The sequence below is a fragment of the Thamnophis elegans genome, chromosome 13 (assembly GCF_009769535.1).
Source record: "Thamnophis elegans isolate rThaEle1 chromosome 13, rThaEle1.pri, whole genome shotgun sequence".
Lineage (NCBI taxonomy): Eukaryota > Metazoa > Chordata > Lepidosauria > Squamata > Colubridae > Thamnophis > Thamnophis elegans.
Window position 1 is genome coordinate 27,628,119 of NC_045553.1, and position 25,840 is coordinate 27,653,958.

Consider the following 25,840-nt stretch of genomic DNA (forward strand, 5'->3'; position numbering starts at 1 on the left):
CTCAACCTTTCCTGACAGCTTCCCCATTGACTTCGCTTTTATGAAGCCAAGAGCGAAGTTTGCAAACGGTGGTCATGCCTCTACAAGACACCGCAACTATCATAAGTGCAAATACTGGATTGCAATCATGTGACTGTGGTGATGTTGGAATGGTTAGAACTTGGAGATGGGTTATAAGTCCTCCTCACGCAGCACAATCATAACTTCAAATAATTGCAGAATGAGTGGACATTAACCTAAAAGATAAAGTTTCCCTTCGCACATATGTGCTAGGCGTTCCTGACTCTAGGGGGTGGTGCTCATCTCCGTCTCAAAGCCAAAGAGCCAGCGCTGTCCAAAGACGTCCCCATGGTCATGTGGCCAGCATGACTAAACACCAAAGGCGCATGGAATGCTATTACCTTCCCACCAAAGGTGGTTCCTATTTTTCTACTTGCATTTTTTAACATGCTTTCTAACGGCTAGGTTGGCAGAAGCTGGGACACGTAATGGGAGCTCACTCCGTTACGCGGCACTAGGGATTCGAACTGCTGAACTGCCGACCTTTCTGATCGACAAGCTCAGCATCTTAGCTGCTGAGCCACTGCATCCCCGGGCATTAACCTACTGCAGGACTAACTGTATTATTGGTGATGACCATTTAAGCCATCGCTTTTCCTTGTAAGCTTCTCTGGGAATTTGTTTGAGTTGAAGAAAAGGAGATGAATGAATCACGCTGTCAGGATGTAGCCATTTTCCTACTTTCAACTGACCAAAATGACCCCACTGAAGAGAGGAAAGACTTAGTCACCAAGCCTGAGGCCCCGTTCCCTCAGGACAGGCAGCTGAGGCTCATCTCACAGAGCAGATAACCAGATTTATTCTGAGTGAGCAGTTGAGCAGGCCATTCTACCCCACCAAAATCAGCAACCAGCTCAAACAAATATAAGCAGGGTGGAGACTAGAGATCCCAAGAAAGCCAGAACATTGGTATAGACATGTGATCATTTCTCTCCCCACATGTAAAACAAAACACACCAGGCCATCTGGAATCACTTCCACACCAATGATTTGTCAATATATTATACAATAAAAACCCAGGATGGTCTTAGGAAATCCACTCTGATGCGGTTTTTCAGAATTCCATTCCATAAACCTCCTCCTTTCTCCCCCCCCCACAACTTCATTTTAATTTCATCATTTTTCACTAATGAAGTATTTGAAACTTGGCTGGCCAGTGAAATCCTGCAAAGAGGAGACACTAGGAAAAAAAGAATCCTTCATGGAAACTTGAAGAGCAAGCATGGAAAGCGGAAGACTTGGTACCTTCAGACCTTATTCCATCTTTGCTCAGGACAAACGGTTCAAATTATGTTGCTCAAGAGAATATGCTTCACAGCTGTCCGAAGGCCTCTTTTTGTCAAAAATGATGAAGGAAATTAAGAGTTGAAGCTCTTCAGACGTTGACAACAAAACACACAGAAACTACCAGAATTTTTCCAACTCCTATTTGGAAAGGGCTGCTTCCAAATAGATCTGCATATGTACCATATTTTTCAGAGTATAAGACACATTCTCTTCCCCCCTAAAAGGGGGTGAAAATTTGGGTGTATCTTATACACTGAATTTAGCCCCACCCACCCGCCGGCTCCCACCCTTTGGCATCTGCCTCCCATCAAATTGCCTCCTTGAAGCAAACAGCAAACAGCCTGTTTCAGTTTCAGCTTCAGCACAGCCTCCGCATCCTATTTTTGGCCTCTGCACGCCCATTTTCGGCCTCCGTGCACCCCGTTTTCCACCCATTCTGATCCCTGCCACCCAAAACAGGTGGAAAATGAGGCGCGTGGAGGCAGCAATAGGCTATGGCAATCCATGTATCCTGAAACAGCTGATCGTCGGGAGGCTGAGCCAACTGACAAACAGCTGCTTGTGCTAATCAGGCTGTGCTGAAACTGAAACGGGTAGTTTGCTGTTTGCTGCAAGGAGGCAGAGATAATTTTTTGTACTTATACTCCGAAAAATACAGTATTCTTGAAGTTTAAGACTGTAACTATCCCTTAGAAAAGTGCCTCTTACTTGTAGGCTTTGACATTGTATTTCTTCTCCGATGGAAATCCAAACATGCCACAGACAACACGGGAATTTTTGTTGGTCCAGTTTTTGTCGCAGATCTGTTTCCAAGTGCCCCCTTCTTTGATCTCCACGTAACCCTCCGCTACAGGGATGCGTTTGCGAGAGGCTGAAAAGACGGCACGTATTCGGACATCTTCTACTTTGATGTTTGTGTTCTAAGGAATGAAAGGAAGATAAAGAGTTTCTTTTTTAGGCACAGGCCAGTGGAAAATGCCAGAGGGGAGACAAATATCCTTTAAACCAGGGGTATCAAACTCAAGGCCCGGGGGGACCGGACCAGCCCATGGGGTGCTTAGATCTGGCCCGCGGTGCCCCTGCCAGTGAAAACGGAAACTTGGGAAGGCCACTTGCAGCCCTCAGAGGCTCCATTTTTGACCATGATAGCCTTCTGCAGCCTTCTGTTAGTGAAAACGGAGCTCGGGGGAATGTACGGGCTCCTTTTTTGCTGGCAGAGGGCTGCAGGAGGCCCTTGCAGGCTGAAAATGGAACCCAGGTGGGTCGTCCATGGCCTCCCTGAGCTCTGTTTTCACTGGCAGAGGGCTACAGGAGGCTGTGGCGGCCAAAACAGAGCCCAGGCGGACTGAGTGACATCAAGCTGGCGACTCCCCCTGACCACTCTCCCTGGCCATCAAGGTCAAACACAACCCTGATGCAGCCCTCAATGAAATCGAGTTTGACACCCCTAATTTAAACCAGCCAGCCAACCAACCAACCAAAGGTGGTATTCAGCAGGTTCTGACCAGTTCTGGAGAACTGGTAGCCGAAATTTTGAGTAGTTCGGAGAACCAGTAAATATCACCTCTGGCTGGCCCCACCCCCATCTATTCTCTGCCTCCCAAGTCCCAGCTGATCAGGAGGAAATAGGGATTTTGCAGTATCCTTCCCCTGGAGTGTGGTGGGAATGGAGATTTTACGGTATCCTTCCCCTGTCATGCCACCAAGCCACACCCACCATGTCATGCCATGTCACGCCACACCCACCAAGCCACTCCCACAGAACTGGGAGTAAAAAAAATTGAACCCCACCACTGCAACCAACCCATCAACCAACTCCCAAAAATATAGAGTTGTGAAAAGCTGCACAGTATTGTGGCATAGCGCTTCAAAGAAGTCGCTAGATGTCTTTGAACAAATCACTTCCTCTGAACCCAACCTTCGCTTCTCCATTTTTCCCCTTTGCATTTTATTGTAACACCTTTGCTTATTGTGAGTCATTGAGAATCAAGTGACATAAATGTATAAATAAATAAATAAATCTAGAAAGAACCAAATATCACAGATGGATTAATCAAACCTGTGCGCTAAAATCAGTCAAATTCTTTCCAGTAACGCTGGACAGAAAATTGGGGTCCTCCAAAGGTTTAACAATTTAACACCAATTAACAGAGTTGCAAGGGACATCATGGGTCATCTAGTCCAACCCCTCGCCCAAGCAGGAGACTCTACACCATTTCTAACACATGGCAGTCCAGTCTCTTTTGAAAGCCTGCAGGGAAGCCTGCAGAGTGGTGCTAACCATTCCACTTGTTGAGTCATGACTTCAGTTGCCACAACTATCTTGGGAGTCTTTGTTTAGCAACCTTTGAGGGTCACAGCTCCCCACCCTTCACACTTGTGGTTTCATCTCGCTAGAGGGAGAAAAATTTCATCTGTGATTTTCTAAGACTCCTGTGCTTTGCTTGGAAGAACAGCGTGGAGTGCTGAAACGATGAGTGGGGATGAGTCACAAAAAGCGAGGTATTTCCATATTCCTGCCTACGTGAGATTTCCAGAATAGCCAATCCCACAGGGTTTTCTTTCAGGGAAGACTGAGCAGACTCGGAAAAAATGCTCTTTGCTGCATCAATAAGTAGCTAAAAAGGAAACTAATTCCAGAGAAGGCTTATGTACATTTTTTAAAAGCTGCTTCTTTGTCTCTACCACTCAGCAAATTCATGTTTCTATTTCATGACCTCAGGACTGTGGAATTTTTCTCTTCCCATTTTTAAATGCAATACCTCCAAAGGGCAAAAGGGTTTGAAATACGTATTATAGACAATCTTTATATATATATATATATATATATATATATATGTGTGTGTGTGTGTGTGTGTGTGTGTGTGTGTGTGTGTGTGTGTGTGTGTGTGTGTATAATTTTATATATATATATAAAACATTTCAACCAAACCTGGTACACAGATGACTTAATCTCTGGGATGGATTTGTGCTCTGTTAAGATACATCCTGTTGTGCCTTAAAATGGCTTCTACTCTACTGCCGTAAAATGCCCTTCACATCCTGGACATAAATTGTTTCAACTTCTACCCTCAAAGCGACGCTATAGGGCACTGCACAGCAGAACAACTAGACACAAGGACAGTTTTCCCCCGAATGCCATCACTCTGCTAAACAACACCCCCCCCACACACTGTCAAACTATTCACTAAGGCTGCACTACTATTAATCTTCTCATCATTCCTATCACCCACCTCCTCCCACTTATGATTGCAGGACTGTAACTTTGTTGCTTGTATCCTTACAATTTATATTGATATTGATTGTTTCCTGATTGCTTATTTGTACCCTATGACTATCATTATGATTCTTGACGAAGGTATCTTGTCTTTTTATGTACACTGAGAACATATGAACCAAAGACAAATTGCTTGTGTGTCCAATCACACGTAGCCAATAAAGAATTCTATTCTAAACACTTTTACTTAATTTTGGGTAATTTATCCACGTTTGGCAAGTACTGGGCTTAACAGACCCAATCCTTCACACAGTTTACCCATCCTCCCTGTTATTTGCTCTGCTCTCCTTCCTGGTCATCCGCATCTTTCCGGTGTTTGACCAAAACTGGACAAAAATGTACCAATGCAGCCTAAAGCATAAAGCAGAGCTGTTACTTCCTGTAATCTCAGTATTACAACATTGGTGCCATCCAAAAATGCCCTTGGCTCTGTTGGCAGCTGCCCACATTGCTGGCTCATGCTTCATGTGTCGTTTATCAGAACAGATGCTAGAAAAGAAATTAGCACGCAAAGCTCAAAAGTATTTGCAACTCCAGCCATCCGCTATAATCTTTCTCTCTGTGTAGCATATGGATTTTGCAGCCTGGGAGGGCTACTGTTCTGCTTGGACAAGCCAACATATGGAGTGAGAAAAAGCCAAGGAAAAACACAACTAAGTTTGGGTGTCGAAGAGCAGCTGCTGTATCATGAGGTCTGATGAGCTGACTTGGCTGCTCTCCAGGGCTGGTGTGGGGAGATTTGAAGTCAGTAGTCCCATTGGTGCAGTGAGATACCTAAGTATTGGGGACCTGAGCCAGGGGAGACACGCTCTTCTCACTGGGATGTGCTTCAAAAATTGGAGAGAGAGAGAGAGAGAGAGAGAGAGAGAGAGAGAGAGAGAGAGAGAGAGAGAGAGCAAGAAGGAGCAGGGGAAGGAGAGTAGAGTAAATTTTTGTGGCTGGAGTGAACGGACAAGCTGGAGAGAAGTTGGAGAGTAAAGTGAAGTGAATTGTGTATTGCAACACATACTCACTGCAGCTAGGATTGCTTTTGCACAAAACTGGGGGGGGAAATCAATACACCCGCAGATGAAGCAATAATTAGAAAAGTACTCAAATGTGCAGAGATGGACAAAATGACCATGGAACTAAAAGAAAGAGAAGAATCGGATTTCTATAAAATATGGAATAGAATTTATGTGGCTAGAAAACAGAAGCCAAACAGAAATAGAGAATGTAAATATAATGGTGATATAAATAATTAATATTATTATAAGTGTTAGTCCTGCTGTTGTTATATTATAGGACGAGGTAAAAGCAATAGGAATGCAGAATGGAGAACTATAAAGGCTAAACATGAAAGCCGATACAGAAGGCAGTATAATTACTTTATATTGTTGTGTATGTTTTGTGTTTTGTTTTTTCTTGTTGTGTTTTTCTTTCTGTTTTTAAAGATTAAAACGTTCAATAAAAACTATTTTTAAAAAAAGAATTGTGTATTGCAACTGTCGATTCCTGCTTGAGGACAGGAGAAGAACGGCTTCCATGGAAGAAAGGAAGATCCAGAGGGACAAGCTCCACCCAAACCCTGAGGGGGGAAAGAGACCTTTGCCCAAGATCCTGGAGAGGATGGAGAGAATCAACTGCTTGTACAGAATCGGTGATTGAAGAGAGTGGAAGAAAACTGGGCAGACAATCCATCTACTAATGGAGAAGAAGGTGAGCGGCTGCAAACTCTGATGGACTTATATCTAAAGGTAAAGGTTTCCACTGTCCAGTCATGTCCAACTCTACAGCATGGTGCTTAGTATATCTTCAATAATGAAGGACAGAGGCTCGAAGGTAACAGTAACCGTTTTAATAACAAGAACGTTGTAACAGTAACAATTGCAGTAGACCGGACAGGCTGGTAGCTGTGCGTGGTAGATCGGTTAGTAAGTAGCAGTAGACTGGATAGCTTCCGCAGTTATGTGGTAGATCGGATAGCCGTTGGAGTTATGCTGCCTTTTATACCCGGCTGACTCGCGCTTGACAGCTCGGCAACTGACAGGCGCGTCTGATTGGCTAAGACGCGCCTGGCTGCTGCCGAGCTGTCATTCGTTAGTGCGAGGACCTATGTAACAGTGCTCATCTCCATTTCTTAGCTGAGGGAGCCAGCATTGTCTGAAGATGCTTCTGGGGTCATGTGGCCAGTATCAGAGGTGGTATTCAACCGGTTTGGACCATTTCACCCAAACCAGTAGCAGAAATGGTGGATGGGCCTGCCCATCCACCCCGGCTCTTAGACACGTTTTTGAGGCCAGGTGCATGTGTGGAAGGTGCGCGCATGAGCAAAGCACATGTGCGGAAGGCCGGGCACATGTGTGGAAGGGCCAGCCTTGAACCAGTGGTAACAAAGTGTGAAACCCACCGTTGGTCAGCATGATTATACACCGAGGCACACGGAACCCTGTTACCTTCCTACCGAAGTGGTACCTATTTATCTACTTGCATTTGCATGCTTTAGGGTGACATGAGCTGGGCAAGGAGCTGAGCCCACCCTGTTGCCATCCTTGAATCCAGGCTGTCAACAGATAAGCTCAGCATCTTTAACCACTGAGCCGTAAGCCCCCACCGGAAATATATCTACTGAGCTTTTATAGTTGACTCCAGACCTCCTAATCCCTGGTTTAACAGTTCAACCACAATACTTCACTGCTTCTCTGCTTGAAGCTGCAATGCACAGATATTTGGACTATTACTATGTTAACTGCAGTGGGGAAAACAAGATTTCACATAACATCCTTTCTGCTTTTTTCCAATTCTCAAGATTTTTTGCAGTGACTCATATTATTTTTTTCTCATGGGGTATTTCCAGCAGTCGGGCAATAACCTCATTGTTTAAGGTTCCCATCATAGATATTGTATAATTCACATAGATTTTCTAATAATTGTACATGGAATTGGGGAGTGGAGGAATTAGAGGGGGAAAAATGAAATTTAGGAGGAAAAGATAACTTCTCACCATAACAAGATTATCCAACTGACTTGGGATATGAGCAGGGGTGGGATTCAAAAATGTTAGTAACTGGTTCTCTACCCAGTTGCTGGGCGGGCGTGGCTTACTTGGCCTCCTGCACCACATTGGGGGGAGGTGTTCGCCCTCCCCAGACTCCGGACGCTTTCCCCGAGCCTCCAGGAGGGTGAAAATGGCCTCCCCCGAGCTCCGGAGGCTGAAAACAGGCCCATTTCTGAACTTCCGGTAGGCCCCTTTTTTTTACACCCTCCCCCCAAGGCTCCCACACTTACCTGGCATGATGAACAGGCTGCATGGAGACTCTTGGGAGGGCACGGCAAGATGGGCGGGGCCAGCCAACCGTTACAACAACCAGTTCAGGGAACCAGATGTAAAATTAACATACGATTCACCCAAATCAGTGCAAACCAGCTGAATCTCACCCCTGGATATGAATTGCCTACATGTTCCCACCACATTGTGTAAGCTACTACTAACATTTGGCAACTAATTACTCTCTATGGTATTTTTACTGATACCATGCCTGAAAGGTTGGTGATTTATAGATTTCTAAATAACTAAGGCATGGGTTATGGGAAGAAGAGATATTTGCTGTAATCTTATCGGGATTGAAGAGTTATTAAGTTTATTTATACTTGGGATGAGGATAGAAAGTCACTTTTTAAATATTTATTTTCTTTTTCTTTGCACCCTTTGTTCTCTCTACTGCTCAGTTTTCTCTGAGTTTATTTTGTATTTGCTTTCATTATTGTAATTACAATTTCCAATAAAAACATTTTAAAAGGACTTCTAATGAATTTTATCAGCTCCATGCATTTTAGCAGAAAGGCCCATTTAAGACTGCATCCCTTTTTCTCCTTTGCTGCTTCATAACCTGGAATTTGTACCCCTTGAAGTAATAGTCTCTATCTCTTTGTGCAGTGTTACGTAGACTAAAGTGTGAATACTTAACCCTGAACAAAAACCTTTAACATCAAAGAACAGTCAAGCAACATGTAGCCTAATTCTGAGACAACATGAAAGGAAGCAATGGAAAAACCATCTCCCTCTCTGATGTCATCAGTAACTGAGTTTTTACTGGAAGTCTAACATTTATTAAGGATAATTTCCATGAATTATTCTGAATTTACAGCGTGCATTAAGTAATAATCTTTGGTTTATTAGTTCCATTTTATAATATGGCGTGAACTAGCCATTTGTCAAGCAAGGTTTATGGCAGTATATTTTGCAAAAGAAGCCAAAGCTGGTTTATTCCACAAACCATAATTAAACCAAATGCAGCTTACTGCAAGATGTGACTCCTGCTAGCTACTGACCTTGGCTGACTGAATAAAAACTCTCGGATTGAATAAAAAGCGATGGCTGACTCAGTTGGCAGTAAATTGTTCCTCTTTCAGTGCAAGATTCAATTAAAATTGTGGCTCAAAAGTTCTCCTTGAAAAGGACATTCCTTTCCAACTGTGAGAAAGAAACATGGGTGATCTATTCAGATGTTGGCTACAATGCACAGAACATGCAAGACTAAAAGCAAAGCAAATATATTTTTTCCCTTGGAAGTATGACATTTTCTTTGGGCAAATCTGCGTAATCAGTAATTGAATACAGTATTTTTTTTTCTTTTTCTTATCTAACTCTCCTTTCGTGTTTATCTTACCAGTATCTTTCTATTTGAAGGAAAGAGAGAGAGAGAGAGAGAGAGAGAGAGAGGAGGGAGGGAGGGAGGGAGGGAGAGAGAGAGAGAGAGAGAGAGAGAGAGAGAGAGAGAGAGAGAGAGAAACTAGAGTTACTAAGAATAATTTCCATGAATTATTCTGAATTTACAGTTTGCATTAAGTAATAATCTTTGGTTTATTAGTTTCATTTTACAATATGGTGTGAACTAGCCATTTGTCAAGCAAGGTTTATGGCTTAGTATATTTTGCAAAAGAAGCCAAAACTGGTTTATTCCACAAACCATAATTAAACCAAATGCAGCTTACTGCAAGATGTGACTCCTGCTAGCTTCTGACCTTGGCTGACTGAATAAAAACTCTTGGATTGAATAAAAAGCGATGACTGACTCAGTTGGCAGTAAATTGTTCCTCTAGTCCAACACCACCACCCGCTGCTCAAGCAGGAGACCCCTATATCATTGGAGACAAATGGCTGTCCAGTCTCTTCTTGTAAACCTCCAATGATGGAGCACCCACAATTCTCATTGTCAGGAAATTTGTCCTTAGTTTAGGTTGAATCTCTCTTTGATAAGTTTTGACCTGTTATTTCTTGTCCTTCCCTAGGTTGCTTTTAATTTCTGTGACTGCCCCACAAGTACTAATAGATTGCTATCAGGTCACCCTTAGTCCTTCTTTTGTTAGACTAGATATACCAAGTTTATACTTATGTATAGTCTGAGAGAGGGGGGGAGAATAAGAGAGAGAGAGAGTGAAAGAAAGGGAGAAAGAAAAAGAAGAGAGAGAGAGAGAGTGAAAGAAAGGGAGAGAGAAAAAGAAGAGAGAGAGACAGACAGAGAGAAAGAGAGAGGGAGAATGAGAGAGAAGGAGAGGGAGGGAGGGAGGGAGGGGGAGAGAGAGAGAGAGAGAGAGAGAGAGAGAGAGAGAGAGGGAGAGAGAGAGAGAGAGAGAGCATTTCATGAGCTACTTTTTCTCTTAATCCAAAGTTTCTCAGCCAGTTGTGTGGAGAAATTGGGAAACCTTCCCTAAATATGAGGGGAGAACAAATATGAAGTCATTTTTTGATCAAGTATGCTAAGACAAATAAACTGATCATGACAACAAAGCATTTTCTTCTGTCCAAGATTGGAACAGTCTCTTTGGCGTGCGGTGACTAAATACTGTTTTGCACTATTCTGCATTATTTACATTCAAATGGGAGAGGACTCATTTATCTCTTGATTTCGGTTTATGGAAAGTTTGTTCCTACCCAGTCAACAGTACTTTAACCCCAGATAGTTTTCAGTTGTTATTTTATGTTTACAGAAGTGACTATTATTATCAACGGAATTACATGATATTTAAGTCTGCAAAATTCAGAAGAACGCCTCTGAACCTATAAATATCCTCAGAAAATGGTGGTTGGATCCAAATTTTTGATGGAATAATTGGTGGGATTTAAGATATAAAAGTTTGATAGCTTCTTGGGTTTCATCCCAAGCCTGGCCACAAAACATTCACTGTTTCCTTGTCTATTTTTCCTAATAGATTTTTCTTCTTCTTCTGAAATCCTGGGATCCCCCCATTCCTTTTAATAGAATTAGAAAGCATGTTTCAGGAGAGCTTCTCAGATTTCCTACCAGCTGTGAGTTAAAACAATCACTGAATTTTGAGGCACTGCCAAGCCTTTAGGAAGTTTGAGTAATACTAAAAAAAGGCATCATTAACAGGCCTTTGAGCTGAAAAACTCATAATATATAAAGAAAAAGTAGTTATTTCCCCCCACTGACAGTGGGCAAATGGAAAAGTGAGTTGGGTTAGAAAGCCAAAGGAAATAAAAGATAATCAGACACTGTTTTAGACATGTCATGAGCTCATGGCAATCAGGGAATGTTGTGGTAAATTCCCCGACTTTAAAAAACTACAATACAATGGTCTCAAATATAAGAAAAAAGAAAACACTTCAATTCAGCTCCATATGATCACATCACTGGAGTTTCCTTGGCAACTATCTACTGCCTTCTCCTACTTCTTAATCTATTGCCTTCTTCTGTGGGCGTGGGTTGGTGGGCGTCGTTATGTGGTCATGTGACATGGACTCGGTTCGTCATGCAAAATTTTTTTGTGCGTGCGCTTGCTTTGCATGTACGCACGCCAAACGCACACTCCACATGCATGCACATTTGCCCTTAAAAAGTTCTGCGCATGCACACAACGTTAGAAAAGGAAAAATAAATACATTTTTGCAATGAAGATTGTTCTGCACCTGTGCAGAACAGAAAATCAAGATGGTGCCGCCAACGATAGAACTGGTTTGGGGGCATGGCAAGCTGAGTTACTACCTACTTGGCCGAACTGGTCCGAACAGGTAGGAACCCACCTCTGGTGGGCATGGCTATGTGATCATGTGACTGTGGGCATGGCCAGGTTGTCGTGTGACTGAGTGGGTGTGGCCAATTTAGCAGTCCATTTTGCCAGGGAGCAGGGGTTGGACTAGATGATCTCTGAGGTGCCTTCCAGCCCTGGATTGCTGTGCTGTTTCTAAGTTTTGTTTTTAAATCCCCCAGAATAACTTTTAGCTTTAGAATTTCATGGCCTTCCGCTATCAATCTGTTTAGATTTCAGTGATCAGAAACTCTTGGCAAGGATCTATCACTTGCTGTAATATGTCAAATATTAGGATTCATTGACAAGTAGGATTATAATACAAAATGTGCTATGACTGTTTCTTCACTAATGACCTCACCAAAATGACATAAAGTCTGTATTCATTATTTTAACTTTGACACAAGAGTAGTTGATGCCTTCAGAAATGGTTTAGGTGTGGAAAGGATCACAGGCAGCTAGAAAAGCTTATTATTAGACAGTTAGCCCATATGGATTTGATCCAGAGTTAGTTATAATCAGACTATAGTTTTTGACCTCAGTGGGATGCATTTAAGCTTGATTCAGACTGGACGATGTTTGTTTGAAAAAGCAGATATCAATATAACTTCAGATAACTCATGAGGTTCATAAATATATTGTGATATTGACTATATTGTTAACGGATTAGATATCTTGCTTTTGAATTAGATGGTTTAATATTTTAACTGTTCTAATGCTTTTTTATGTTTATATTGTTTTAACCTGTTTTTAACATTTTATTATATATATTTGAATTGTGAGCTGCCCAGAGTTATTTGCTGAGGTGGGCAATCAATCCATCAAACCAACAAATCAAACTTATTTCACTTGAAAATCTTATCTTCCCTAATGCTTGTGGTCACATTTCAATAATACACTGATTTCAGTTGCACTTATAATACAGGTAGTCCTTGAATTATGACCAACATTTCTATTGCTAAAGGAGACATTTGTTAAGTGAGTTTTGTTCCATTTTACAACCCCTTTTGCCACAGTTCTTAACTGAATCACTGCAGTTGTTAAATTAGTAACATGGTTGTTAAGTGGATCTGGTTTCCCCCTTCACTTTGCTTGTCAGAAGGTTACAAAAGTTAAAAAGTTGACCCCAGGAAGTCATAAATATGAGTCAGCTGCCCACATGCCACATGGAGATTCTGCAATGGTTATAAGTGTGAAAAATGGTCAGAAGACACTTGTTCAATGTTATTGTAATTTTGAATGGTAACTAAATTAACTGCTATAAGTCAATACACTACCTGTATTGTACCATTTTTTATACTTAATCTATCAAACAAATACCAATGTCCAAAATATCAGCCTTGTAGCAGAAATAGCTATCTTGAATTACTGGCCCTCTTCAAAAGGTTAAGTATGCAGCAAGTACTGACTCTGATCCAACAGGATAACTGCTCAAACTTTGTTTGGCCCTGTTCCTCACATTCTAGTTCTTAGCCAACTGTTCATTAAGAAGAACTCATTCCTGGCCAGGAGGTTGTATATAGAGATGCTGAGGTCAGGCTTCCTTTGAAATAAAACATATTTTCTGCACTGAACTAAAATAAATGATGTTGAGACTCTGAGAAAGTGCAGAGAAGAGCAACCAGGATGATGAAGGGACTGGAGGCTAAAACATACGATGAACCGTTGCAGGAACTGGGCATGGCTAGCCTAGTGAAGGACCAAGGGAGGCATGATAGCAGTCTTCCAATATTTGAGGGGCTGCCACAGAGAGGAGGGGGGATGTCAAGCTATTCTCCAAAACACCTGAAGGCTAGACAAGGAACAATGGATGGAAATTGAACAAGGAAAGATTCAACCTAGAAATAAGGAGGAACTTTCTGACAGTGAGAACAATCAACCAATGGAACATATGTTGCCTTTGGAAGTTGGGGCATCTTCATCACTTGAGACTTTCAAGAAGAGGCTGGACTGTCATTTGTCAGAAATGGTCTGGGGTCTCCTGGTTGGGTGGCGGGTTGGATTAGATGACCTACAAGGTCCCTTCCAACTTGGTAATCTGTTAATATTCTCGGGCTCTCTCCTTCAGATCATTTTCTGACCCTTTTCCGATTCCCCACACTTCATTTTTTCTGTTTGGGGAAACAGCCCGTCCTTCTTTTAAAACTCTCCCACAAGCCACAATCTAGTTTTCCTTCAAGAAGCTGAAGCATCCAGAGAATGCACTAGCATATACTCTCACTATGTACAGCCTCAGATGAGACAGACATGGCCCCTTAAAAGTGCATCTGTTTGAAAGCTCCAACATTGGTCGGAGTAGGACATCCTAATCTTTGGACACAGAATTCCTTTCTTCTTTTTGATGCATTCCCTGCGCGCATGGCATTTTTTTCTGGCAGTACCTCTGGCACCAGGAATGCTAAACTTTGAGTTTGGGGGGAAGGGCAGGGGGATCCTGGGAATTCCTCAAGCAGTTTACAGTGACCCTGCATTTGCTAATCCAACTCATAGCTATTATCTCAAAGGTGCTTTTTCAGCAGATAATGGACTTTCTTGTTTTTTCTTGGAAGATGTTTGTTTTTCATCCAAAAAGCTTCTTCAATTCTGACTGGATGGTGGAGAATGGAAGGATTTATGTTCCTTGCAGACAGCTGGTTAAAAAGGATGCAAATGGCCAGCTGTCTGCAAGGAATATACATTCTTCCATTCCCCACTATCCTGTCAGAGATGAAGAAGCTTCTTGGATGAGAAGCGAAAAAAGTCTTCAAAGAAAAACAAGAAAGGCCAGTTGCCTCCTGAAAAAGCCCCCTTGGGACTAAGAATCTCTACAGACATTAGCTATACAATTTGGGATGAAGACCCTTTGAATGGTGTGGGAGTAGGAATGGATTTCCAGGGGGGGAAAATTATAGACTACAGGAACCATTTGCACCACTTAGGTAACCCTGAGGACACAGGTAAACTTCCAAGTGCTTCAAGACCCTCTAAAAGGATGCAAATGACCAGCTGTCTGCAAGTGAGTATAAACCCTTCCATTCTCCACCATCCAGGTCAGTGCTGAAGAAGCTTCTTGGATGTGAAAGAAAATGTCTTCAAAGAAAAAACCAAGAAAGTTCAGTTGCCCTCTTGAAAAAAAAAAGCACCTTTGGGACAACCGTGACCTGGATGACGGAGAATCTCCACAGACTTTTAACTGATGCTATGGGGCTGCACTCTTTGGTGGCCCAGCTTGCCAGCCAATCCACCTCCAGAAGTGAAACAAGCACAAGAACTATGAAAGAGCAGGTGCTTCCTCATCAGAATACCAAGTATTTTGGCCCACTGAAACTAAAACATCCAAAATATTGGGCACTCCTGAGGCCACAAACACAATAAACCGCCTTTACGTGGCTATTGGGACAAGAGATCATTAGATTGACCAGGGATCCATCAAGACATTGATTATGTCTTTAAAGTCTAGTCTTAGTTCATTGAAATAGAGAACAAGAGAGATGGAGAGGACCTTGGAGGTCTTCTAATCCAGGGGTCTCCAACCTTGGCAACTTTAAGACTTGTCAACTTCAACTCCAGAATTCCTAAGCCAGAAAACTCAGCCAGTAAGCAAAGCAAAGCTGGCTGAGGAATTCTGGGAGTTGAGGTCCACAAGTCTAAAGTTGCCAAGGTTGGAGACCTCTGGACTAGTCCACCATCTGCTCAGTCAGGAGACGCTACACCAGTGGTAGTCAACTTGGACCCTACTGCCCCTAGTAGGCGTTCAAGCTTTCATGGTGGGCGGTAGGGATTTGCTGTAACTCTGCTTTATAAATTTATAAAGTAAAGTTACCTTCCTTATTTTATAAATCACCATTACTGTGGAACGGTGGGTGGTTAGAAAATTTTACTACTAGCAGAGATACAAAAGTGGGCGGTAGGTATAAAAGGTTGACTACCCCTGCCTACAACCATTCCAGACAAATGACTCTCCAATCTCTTCTTAAAAACCTCCAGTGATGGAGAACCCACACCTTCCGGAGGCTATCCAAAGGTCCATAACTTCTCAGCTCAGCTGGTGAGGACTATGAAATGTATCATGCACTTCCAACAGCGCAGCAGTCTAAAAAGAAACATTCTCGGCATGTGAGGCCCCAGACAATGCAAACATGGCAGGAAGCAAGCTGAGAAAAGAAGGGGAATGCCAGTAGCAGTCAGCTGTTCAAACGAATGATTATGAATAAGGTATCTATGCACAACAGAGAGACGCATAGAGACACAGTCTATAGATTAGGGAAAGTCTAGTCCACATTGGGCAACATTCTGTTCGGTTCATATTACCCACGCGTCATTAAAAACAGTCTGCAATTTGGATGGTTTAGAGTTTCTCCTTCAAATTCCAAAAGATTTGTGGGCCCTATCTGGTGGATTTCCTCTCATCAGCAGCTCTATAGCAGTGGTGGGTTCCTCCCGGTTCGGACTGGTTTGGCTGAACGGATTAGTGGTTTTGGCGGCCTGGTCGCTGGGACCAGCAGCAACCCAGGCATGTCACGCCTCTGAACCAGTTCTCTGGGTGGTGTCATAGGAGCCGCCACTCTTGTTTTTCTCTTCTGCACCTGCGCAGAACAATTTTTATTGCATTGTGCATGTACGCACAGCATGCCTATGAGCAAACCGGCAGTAGTGCCTGCCAGAACCCACACCTGCTCTACAGGATTCATAATGGATATGTTCATTAAGATAAGGCTGGATCGGCTCACAATGTGGTCGGATCTGGTTCACGGGGGTATCCTGGAAAATGTAAGGGGCTGGCCTGCGTTTGCTTCGGCCCAGTCTACCCAATGCGAAGAGGAAACATGCCAGCAGTTTGGGGAGTGATGTCAAGCTGGCCATGCTCAACCCAGTTGGCCATGTACGCCCAGCCCCCCTGAGGTCAACCACAGCCTTGATGTGGCCCTCAATGGAATTGAGTTTGACCCTCCCTGGCCTATGGGGTGGTTCAAATTTTGAGATTCAACATATGGAATTTGTCTTCTACTGAATTAAAGAACTGGCCAGCTTGGTTCAGTGCTGTCCCTGCTTAGATTGACAGTGACTGAGAGGATCAAAAACAGAAGACCTTCAGAAGATTGAACAGGAATTAGATTTGGAGGCCTTGGTGTGCAAAGTGAGCTCCTTAGCACCAGATTACATCTCCCCTCTGCACAAAATAGTCTATGACCACCATCTTCTCCCTGTGGGACTTGTCTTCTCTGAAGCCACAACAACTTTGCAATGCAAGGAGGTTAAGGAGATCACTTTAAGCAAGAAGGAGGAAAGTCTCTCTTACTGCAGATGATGGCCTTATCCCACCCCTGTAGGATAGTAATTAACATGTTTAAACCAGTGGTGAAATCAATTTTTTTAACTACCGGTTCTCTGGGCGTGGCTTGGTGGGCATGGCAGGGGAAGGATACTGCAAAATCTCCATTCCCCCCAATCAGCTGGGACTTGGAGCAAAGAATAGATGGGGGCAGGGCCAGCCAGAGGTGGTATTTGTCGGTTCTCTGAGGTACTCAAAATTTCCGCTACTGGTTCTCCAGAACCTGTGAGGACCTGCTGAATTTCACCCCTGGTTTAAAAACTCTGTGTGCTAATTGGTCGCACACTATTACTGATTGATCCAATTGGACTTTCCTGGTTTTTCTTTTGAAGACCTTTCTCATCTTCTCCAAGAAGCTTTTTCAGCTCTGACTGGATGTGGGGAAAGGCCGAGGAAGGTTCTTGGAGGAGAAGCGAAACGTCTTCAAAGAAAACCAGAAGTTCCCAGTTGCCTCTTGAAAAAGCACCTTTGGGACAACCATGACCTGGATGACTGAGAACCTCCACGGATATTACTGCTTTGAGTTTTTCCTTCTTATCTCCTAATGAAGCTGAAGATTGCTGAAAAAGAGCCACATTGCTTTCCGGGCAGAAAACCACAGCAGTGTAAATGATCTGATCTTTGTCCACTGAGACACCCATAAAACATCATTTGTGGGATTGCAGAACTATCCGAGTGGACTTACTAAAGCCCAGCAGATGGCCTTAAGAGGAGGATTCTTAATGATCCAATTAATTATATACAACTACTTAATTTCATCATTGGAAAAAGCATCCAAACTGGCAGGATATTTTCACTGCAGTTAAACATTTGCTCCAAGAATCACGCAAAGTTGGGCTGGAAAGATTCTACACCAGAGGTGTTAAAGTCAAGGCCCTGGAGCTAGATCCAGCCAGAGGTGGTAATTCAGCAGGTTCTGACCAGTTCTGGAGAACCAGTAGTGGAAATTTTGAGTAGTTTGGAGAACCAGTAAATACCACCTCTGACTGGCCACGCCTGCACCTATTCTCTGCCTCCTGAGTCCCAGCTGATTGGGAGGAAATGGGGATTTGGCAGTAACCTTCCCCTGCAGTGGGGAGGGAATGGGGATTTTATGGTATCCTTCCCCTGCCATGCCCACCAAGCCACACCCACAGAACTGGTAGTAAAAAAATTTGAATCCCACCACTGCCCCATACATTTACTAAAGCAAGGGTTGTCATCAAAACGTCAAGATGGTTACAATCACAATGGTTGGGAGTTGTCCCCTTGATTTTTGGAACCCCTTCAAGCCTCTGGAGCCCAAGAAGGGCAAAAATGCCCCTCTCCACTGTGCTGCAGGGGCCGACTAGACCACACCCACAATGGCCACGCCCACCCAGCAACTGGGCAGAGAACTCCTTGCTAAAACTTTTAAAGTCTACCCCTCAGGTCCACAAGTCTTAAAGTTGCCAAGGTTGGACAACTCTCTTTTAGGAGAGACACGACTTCCCTCATAGTAACTATCAGAAGCTAATCTCATTCTTTCTCCTTCCATTGCATAAGACCCTTTGGTGACAAGCTTGGATGCCACACCATGGTTGAAAAACAGGCAACTGTGGTCAAATGATGGAATTAGGAATCTCCTCATTTCAGAGGCAGACAGTTTATGGAGATCCATGGGCTTTGAGAGCTATTCCAGTAGAACATGGGTGGTGTACAGGTAGCCTTCATCTTACGACCACAATGGAGCCCAAAATTTCTGCGGTTAAGTGAGACATTTGTAAAGTGAGTTTTGTCCCATTTTACGACTTTTCTTGTCTCAGTTGCTAAGTGAATCACTGCAGTTGATAAGTTAGTAACATGGTTGTTAAGTGAATCTGGCTTCCCCATTGACTTCGCTTGTCAGAAGTTTGCAAAAGGGGATCGCATCACCTTGGGACACTGCAATGGTTATAAATATGAACCAGTTGCCAAGCCTCTGAATATCCCTGGGAATGCTGGAAAGGTCATAACTGTGAAAAATGGTCATAAGTCATTTTTTCACTCCCATTGTAACTATCAATTAAATATGAGCCAAGAGTGTGCGGGGGCAGCTAAAAAAAGCCAACACAATTCTAAATTGCATTAGGAGAGGGATACAATTAAGATCAAGGGAAGTACTAATACCACCCCATAAAGCCCTAGTAAGACCACCACACCTAGAGTACTGCACATAGACCAGTTTTGGTCACCACACTATAAAAAAGATGTTGAGACTTTCGAAAAAGTGCAGAGAAGAGCAACCAAGATGAGGAGGGGACTGGAGGCTAAAACATACGATTAGCGGTTGTAGGAACTGGGCATGTATGCTTCAGTGAAGTGAAGGACCAGGGGAGACATGATAGCAGCCTTCCAATATTTGAGGGGCTACCACAAGAGAAGGGGTGGTGGTGGTCAAGCTCTTCTCCAAAGCACCTGAAGGCCAGACAAAGAATAATGGATGGAAACTGAACAAGGAGAAATTCAATCTGGAAATAAGGAGAAATTTTCTGACAATGGAACAGAAGTTGCTTTCAGAAGTTGTGGGAGCTTCATCACTGGAGACTTTCAGGAAGGCATTGGGCTGCCATTTGTCAGAAATGGTATAGGATCTACTTGGCCAGGGGGATGGACTAGATGACCTACAAGGTCTCTTCCAACTCTGTTAATCTGTATCTCAAGCTACCTGTAGTGGCAAAGTTTAGTGTGTTAATTAAATAAATAGCAGGTAGATCAGAAACATTTGGCATAATTAAATTTGTGACTCTTGTTGTTTGGATGGCATATTCTCTATAGCAAAATGCAGAAAATGGAAGTATTTATATCAACCTGGTTTTAACATAGGAGAGGGGCTTCGATGTGTGCCACCTGCCCACACACAATTTCTCCACTCATCGAGTGAGAACCGATGCTAAAATCCAAAGCCACAAAAACGTTGTGTGTGCACAGGGGCTTGTTACAGCTCGTAGCATGGGCTATATCAAATAGAAAAGGGTAAAGTCAACATGAAATATTTTTAAAGGAATGTTTGAGGTGATTCTTTGAAAGAAATCTTCTATGAGCAGCTGTATGTTTTTCTTTTCATACAAGAAATGAGCTCCTATTTCCTACTGCCATTTCATTGCTGGCTATCATGGCAAAATTGTAATTATATACTACATTAAACTAAACTTGCTGGACCATGTTGAGTGGCTGTAAAAGAGCTTGCATTCAAATTTTGTCTGGGATGCAAACTCTGATAGTTCATCTAAGAGTGCAGAGAGAAGAAGCAAGAATGCAAAGAAGAGAAACAAAGATGTTTAGGGGACGGGAGGCTAAAAGATATAAAGAACGGTTGCTAGAATTGGGTATGTCTACTTTGATGAAAAGAAGGACCAGGCGTGACATGATAGCAGGGTTCCAATATCTCATATCTTTGTTGCCACAAAGAAGAGGAGGTCAGCCTATTCTCCAAAGTACCTGAAGGCAGGACAAGAAGCAATCAATGGAAAGAAATCAAGGTAGAGAAACAACCTAGAACTAAGGAGGAATTTCTTGACAGTTAGAACAATTAATCAGTGGAACTGCTTGCCACCAGAAGTTGTGGGTACTCCATCACTGGAAGTTTTTAAGAAGAGATTGGACAACCATTTGTCTGAAACTCTATAGGGTTTCCTGCCTAAGCAGAGGGTTGGACTAGAAGACCTCCAAAGTCCCTTCCAGCTATTTATTCTATTCTATTCTATTCTATTCTATTCTTTCTATTCTATTCTATTCTATTCTATTACTCTATTCTATTCAAATGTGTTGTGCTGTAAGCTTTATTATTCTTAGCCAGTACTATCGGTGGTTGAGTTGATTAACTGGAATTACAGAGTTTGTAGTCCAACTTATCCAGAAGGTGCCGACATTAAGGAATTGTTTCAGCTACCAGATGATCTTTGCTTGGTTCAAAATTTGCTTAAACGTTTAAAGGAGAGTTCCCTAGCTCTCACAATTGTGGGAAGAAACACAAGTCCAATTCTCAAATGGTGCTTCTTTGGAATCACATACTTTATTTTGTTTTGGGTTTATGTTACAGGTAGTCCTCGACTTATGACCACAATCGAGCCCCACATTTTTGTTGCTAAGTGAAACATTTGTCAAGTGAGTTTTGCCCCATTTTATGACTCTGTGTGCCACAGTTGTGAAGTGAATCACTGCAGTTGTTAAGTTAGTAACACGGTTGCTAAGTGCATCTGTTTTTCCCATGGACTTAGCTTATCAGAAGGCCCCCAAAGGGACATTGCAACGGTCATAAACATGAGTCATTTGCCAAGTGTCTAACTTTTGATCACATGACTATGAGGACGTGCACTGGTTGTGTGAAAAATGGACATAAGTCACCTTTTTTCCAGTGCAGTTGTAACTTTTTTTTTTTTTTAGGTTCCAAAGGTTTTATTTCTTTTAAAAAACACAAATATTTCATCATTCGTCAATCATTAAAACATTGAAGTACAATTTTTTTTGTATGCCCCTCCCTCCCTTACCCCCCAACCCCCCTCCTCCTCCCCCCCCGACTTCCCAGAACCCGTACACGGTATGGATTTTTAACTAACACAGTCTAAAATCTATTGAGAAAAAAGAAATAAAGAAATTAATGACATTCTACATTGACCTTAGCTTCTTCTTACTGAACTAACTTTAAACAATTTAAATCTTAAGCATTTAAAACAATTTCTGATCTTAAGCATAGGCTAACTGGAATTTCTTGGTCCCGTATTTATTTTGTATATAGTCAATCCATTTTTTCCAGTCTCGTTTATATCTCTCATTTGAGTGATCTTTAAGATATGCCGATATTTTAGCCATCTCGGCTAAGTTTGTGACTTTCAATGTCCATTCTTGGATTGTAGGCAAGTCTTCCTTCTTCCAGTATTGCGCCACCAACAGTCTTGCTGCAGTTATTAGGTGCAGAATCAAGTTAGTCTCTACCACTGTAAAGTCAGTACATATACCTAGTAAAAATAACTGAGGAGTAAACTTTATCCTTCTTTTAAAAATATTTTGCATAACCCACCATATTTTTATCCAGAATGCCTTAACCTTTGGCAGGTCCACCATATATGATAATATGTAGCATCGAGAGAACCACACCTCCAACATTTAGGCTGTACATTCGGATACATAGAAGCCAACTTTTTAGGATCTAAATGCCATCTATAAAACATCTTGTAAAAATTTTCTCTCAGATTTTGAGCTTGTGTAAATTTCACATTTCTTACCCAGATTCTTTCCCATGTATCCAACATTATTGGTTCTTCAATATTTGAGCCCATTTTATCATACAATCTTTAATTCTGTTTCCGAATCCATCTGTATTAATACTTAATATATCTTTATATGCATTAAACTTTGATCTCTTATTTGTTTAAACAAGTTATCCTCAACTTGGATAAAACCAATTTTTTGATCTATTTTCCACCTAGCCTGTAATTGTCCATACTGGAACCATGTTTGAACTACCTTCTCCTCTTTTGATACCTCTAAAGATTTTAATTGTAATACCCCCCTTTCCGAGGTAAGAAGCTGTCTGTAAGTAATTCTGTCCTGTTTTTGTGCTATATTCATATTTTCAATTGCGTGTCTAGGAATTGCCCACATGGGTATCTTGTCATTTAATTTATATTGGTATTTTTTCCAGACCCGCAGTAAAGCATTTCTTAAAATATGACTTTTAAAATTCTTATCCAATTTTTGTTGAATAACAGGTAAGCATGCCAACCAAATACCAGATCGTGTCCCTCAATATTCAATATTCTATCATTGGTTAAATGAGTCCAATCACTAATTACAGATAATGCCACTGCATCATAATATAGTTTTAAATTAGGTAGTTTCAATCCTCCTCTCTCATGTACATCTTGCATTATTTTCATCTTTACCCTCGGCTTCTTTCCTGCCCATACAAATTTGTTGATACCCTTCTGCCATTCTAAAAGGTTCGCATTTTTTAAGTACAGGTAACATTTGGAAAAGAAATAAAAAATTTGGTAAAATGTTCATTTTCAGTGCCGCTATCCTACCCAGCAAAGATAAGTGCAATTTCTCCCATTTTTCATCTCCGTCTGTATACTGTGCCAAAGTGGTTCATAATTATTCTTATATAATTTCCCATTTGAAGTTAAAATGTTAACTCCAAGATATTTGACTTTTTTAACTACCTCACATCCTAGCATCACTCCTAATTCTTCCTTTTGTTTAATATTCATTTATAGCTAATATTTTGGTTTTTCCTAAATTTATTTTAAAGCCAGACACTTGACCATATTGATTAATCGTATTCATTAAAACCATACTGGATTCCTGCGGTTGTAACTTTGAATGGTCACTAAATGAAGTGTTGTAATGTAATGAGGATACCGTATTAGCATTCACCATGTGGAAGGGCCCATCTAGAGTCCTGGTGGTGCAGTAGTTAAAATGCAGTACACAGCAGGCGACTTCTGCTGACTGCTAGCTGACTGCAGTTCAAGCAGTTCGATTCTCACCGGCTCACTGGCAGGCGGAGTTACTACCTACTCTGCCAAACCGGTCCGAACCGTAGGAACTCACCTCTGGTGAAATGGTATATAAGTGCTATTGCTATTGAATCAGCCTTCATCCTTCCGAAGTGGGTCAAATGAGGACACAGATTGTTGGGGGCAATATGCGGACTCTGTAAACTGCTTAGAGAGGGCTATGAAGCACTCTAAAGAGGTATATAAGTCTAAGTGCTATTTGCTATTGCTATCTGACCTTGTTTGAGCTCTGCAGCCTAAGCTCATGACTAAGAAGGTTCAGGCCTAGTTGGTGCTTAGATGGAAGGTCACCAAAGATGCTATATCTGCAGGCTAGAATGGAAAAATCAGGTGGGGGGATCCCAAAAGAAAATAACAAGCCACTTACGTATATCTTGTTGCCAACGAAACTCCATGTGTGAATCCATGAACTCATGGGAGATTGAATTCAAGAAAGTCATGGGAGATAGAAATAGGTAAAACTTTTTATAGGGCAAGGAGTCCATCAAATGGAGACAGAAAGCTATAAACGTAGCAAAGAAATGTTTTATAGGTCAAGATTTGGTGGACATAATTTAAAAATTATGGCATCTTAATAGTGGAATCTTACTCCATGAAATCTGACTGGTGCTTAATTTCAGTTGTCCCTTTGCAAAATCTGCTCTTTCCCTTAAACCGTTGAAACTAGGGGTCTTAAAAGTTGGCATCTTTAAGACTGATGGACTTCAATTCCCAGAATTCCCCAGCAGTATGGAATTCTGGGAGTTGAAGTTCACAAGTTTTAAAGGTGCCAAGTTTGGAGACTCCTGATTTAAACCATTTAATTTGAAATAGCTTACAAAGGAAGGAAGGAAGGAAGGAAGGGAGGGAGGAGGGAGGGAGGGAGGAGGAGAGGGAGAGAGGGAGGAAGGAGGGAGGAAAGAAGGAAGGAAGGAAGATATTATTAGAAGTTAGTCCAAGATCAAGAATGTAAGTACATTTTTTTTGTGTTCTTATCCGCGATTTTGCTTTTACATTTTTTCCTTTCACTGCATTGTGTAACTGAAATAAAATATTTTTGCTTCCCTTAGTAATATCTAACAAATTAGATTTCTTGGAAAATTATGTGGTTCTATTGAAAAATTCATTTGCAAGTGAAGCCAATGGTATTCCAAAAGAACTGAATTTACATCTCTTTCTTCCCGAACCTTCAGAAATAAAAAGCCAGACAAATAAATTTCCACTGAAATATGTACCACTGCGATGAACTGATAATATAGTCACGAAATAATGAAGAGCAACAATTAAGCAACGGCCTCTTCAGGTCTTGTCTGCAGAGAGTCAGTTTTTCCATTAAGGGCAGAATCCCTGCAGTGTCCAGGAAAGAGTTGTTTTTGATCCACATGCTGATACACATCGAGCATCTGTGGGATATTGGACAGCTTCACACTATCTGCTGAGAAAACAACGCCTTCCAGGGCATCGCTCCCGAAGTGTGGAAGGAATGAGGCCATTTTAGACACGGACAAAACAAGGGAGAAGAACTGCTGTGGCTGGCCAGATTGGAGGAAATTATTCTGGCTGCACAGTTGCAAATAAATAATAATTATTTTGCTTCCTTTTCCATGAAAATCCAGCATCATTCCTGAAATTTGGAAACTTGAGGCTTTGGAAAAAGTGCAAAGTAGGGCAACTAAGGATGAGTAAAGGCCTGGAGACTAAAACATATGAAGAATGGCTGCGGATTTGGGGTTTGGTTTGGAGTCTAGACCGGGGTCAGCAAACTGCAGCTGGAGCCACATGTGGCTCTTTCCTCCCTCTGCTGCGGCTCCATCACCCATCGCGCCACAATATTGAGAGGAGCTTCCAGTGGGGGAGGGGAAGAGAAGCACAGTGCGCAGGAGAAACACTATGGCAAGGGGAGGGTTTTCCAGTTGTCCCACAATTGATAGGGCTCTTGGTTATGACAGGTAGAGGAAAAAGTATGCCGCGCTAGGAGAGACTCTATGGTGGGGGAACTGAACTTCCGGTCAGCTCCAGAATTGAACCAGGGGCTTCTGGTTAGGACCTTTGTTGCTCCCTGTGTTTTCTTTTCTGTGGGATACGGGTGCAAATGGTTCTTTGAGTGTTTAAGTTTTCTGACTCCTGGTCTAGACGAACCTATGGCACGCATGCCAGAGGTGGCACGCAGAGCCAACTCTGCTGGCATGCGCACCATCACCCCATCACCCCATGTCAGATCTCCGTGGCATTTCTTTATGAGATTCTGTTTCCCTGCAAATGGCGAAACAGAAGCTCATGAGAGAAAAAGATCTTAACTATTACTGCACTGCTGGTGTTGGGATGCCCGTCCTCCTGCTGGCCAGCTGGTCATCGGGTCTCTGCTGCGCACACGCACAT

General features: G+C 42.3%; 1 protein-coding gene across 1 annotated transcript in view; it reads right to left on the minus strand.

Moving 5' to 3' along the window:
* The window catches only part of LOXL2 (lysyl oxidase like 2), a 93,461-nt gene that overhangs the window by 44,993 nt on the left and 22,628 nt on the right, over window positions 1–25,840 (minus strand). The window contains 1 exon segment of the mRNA XM_032229886.1: window positions 2,056–2,267. Coding sequence (XP_032085777.1) covers window positions 2,056–2,267 — 212 coding nt within the window.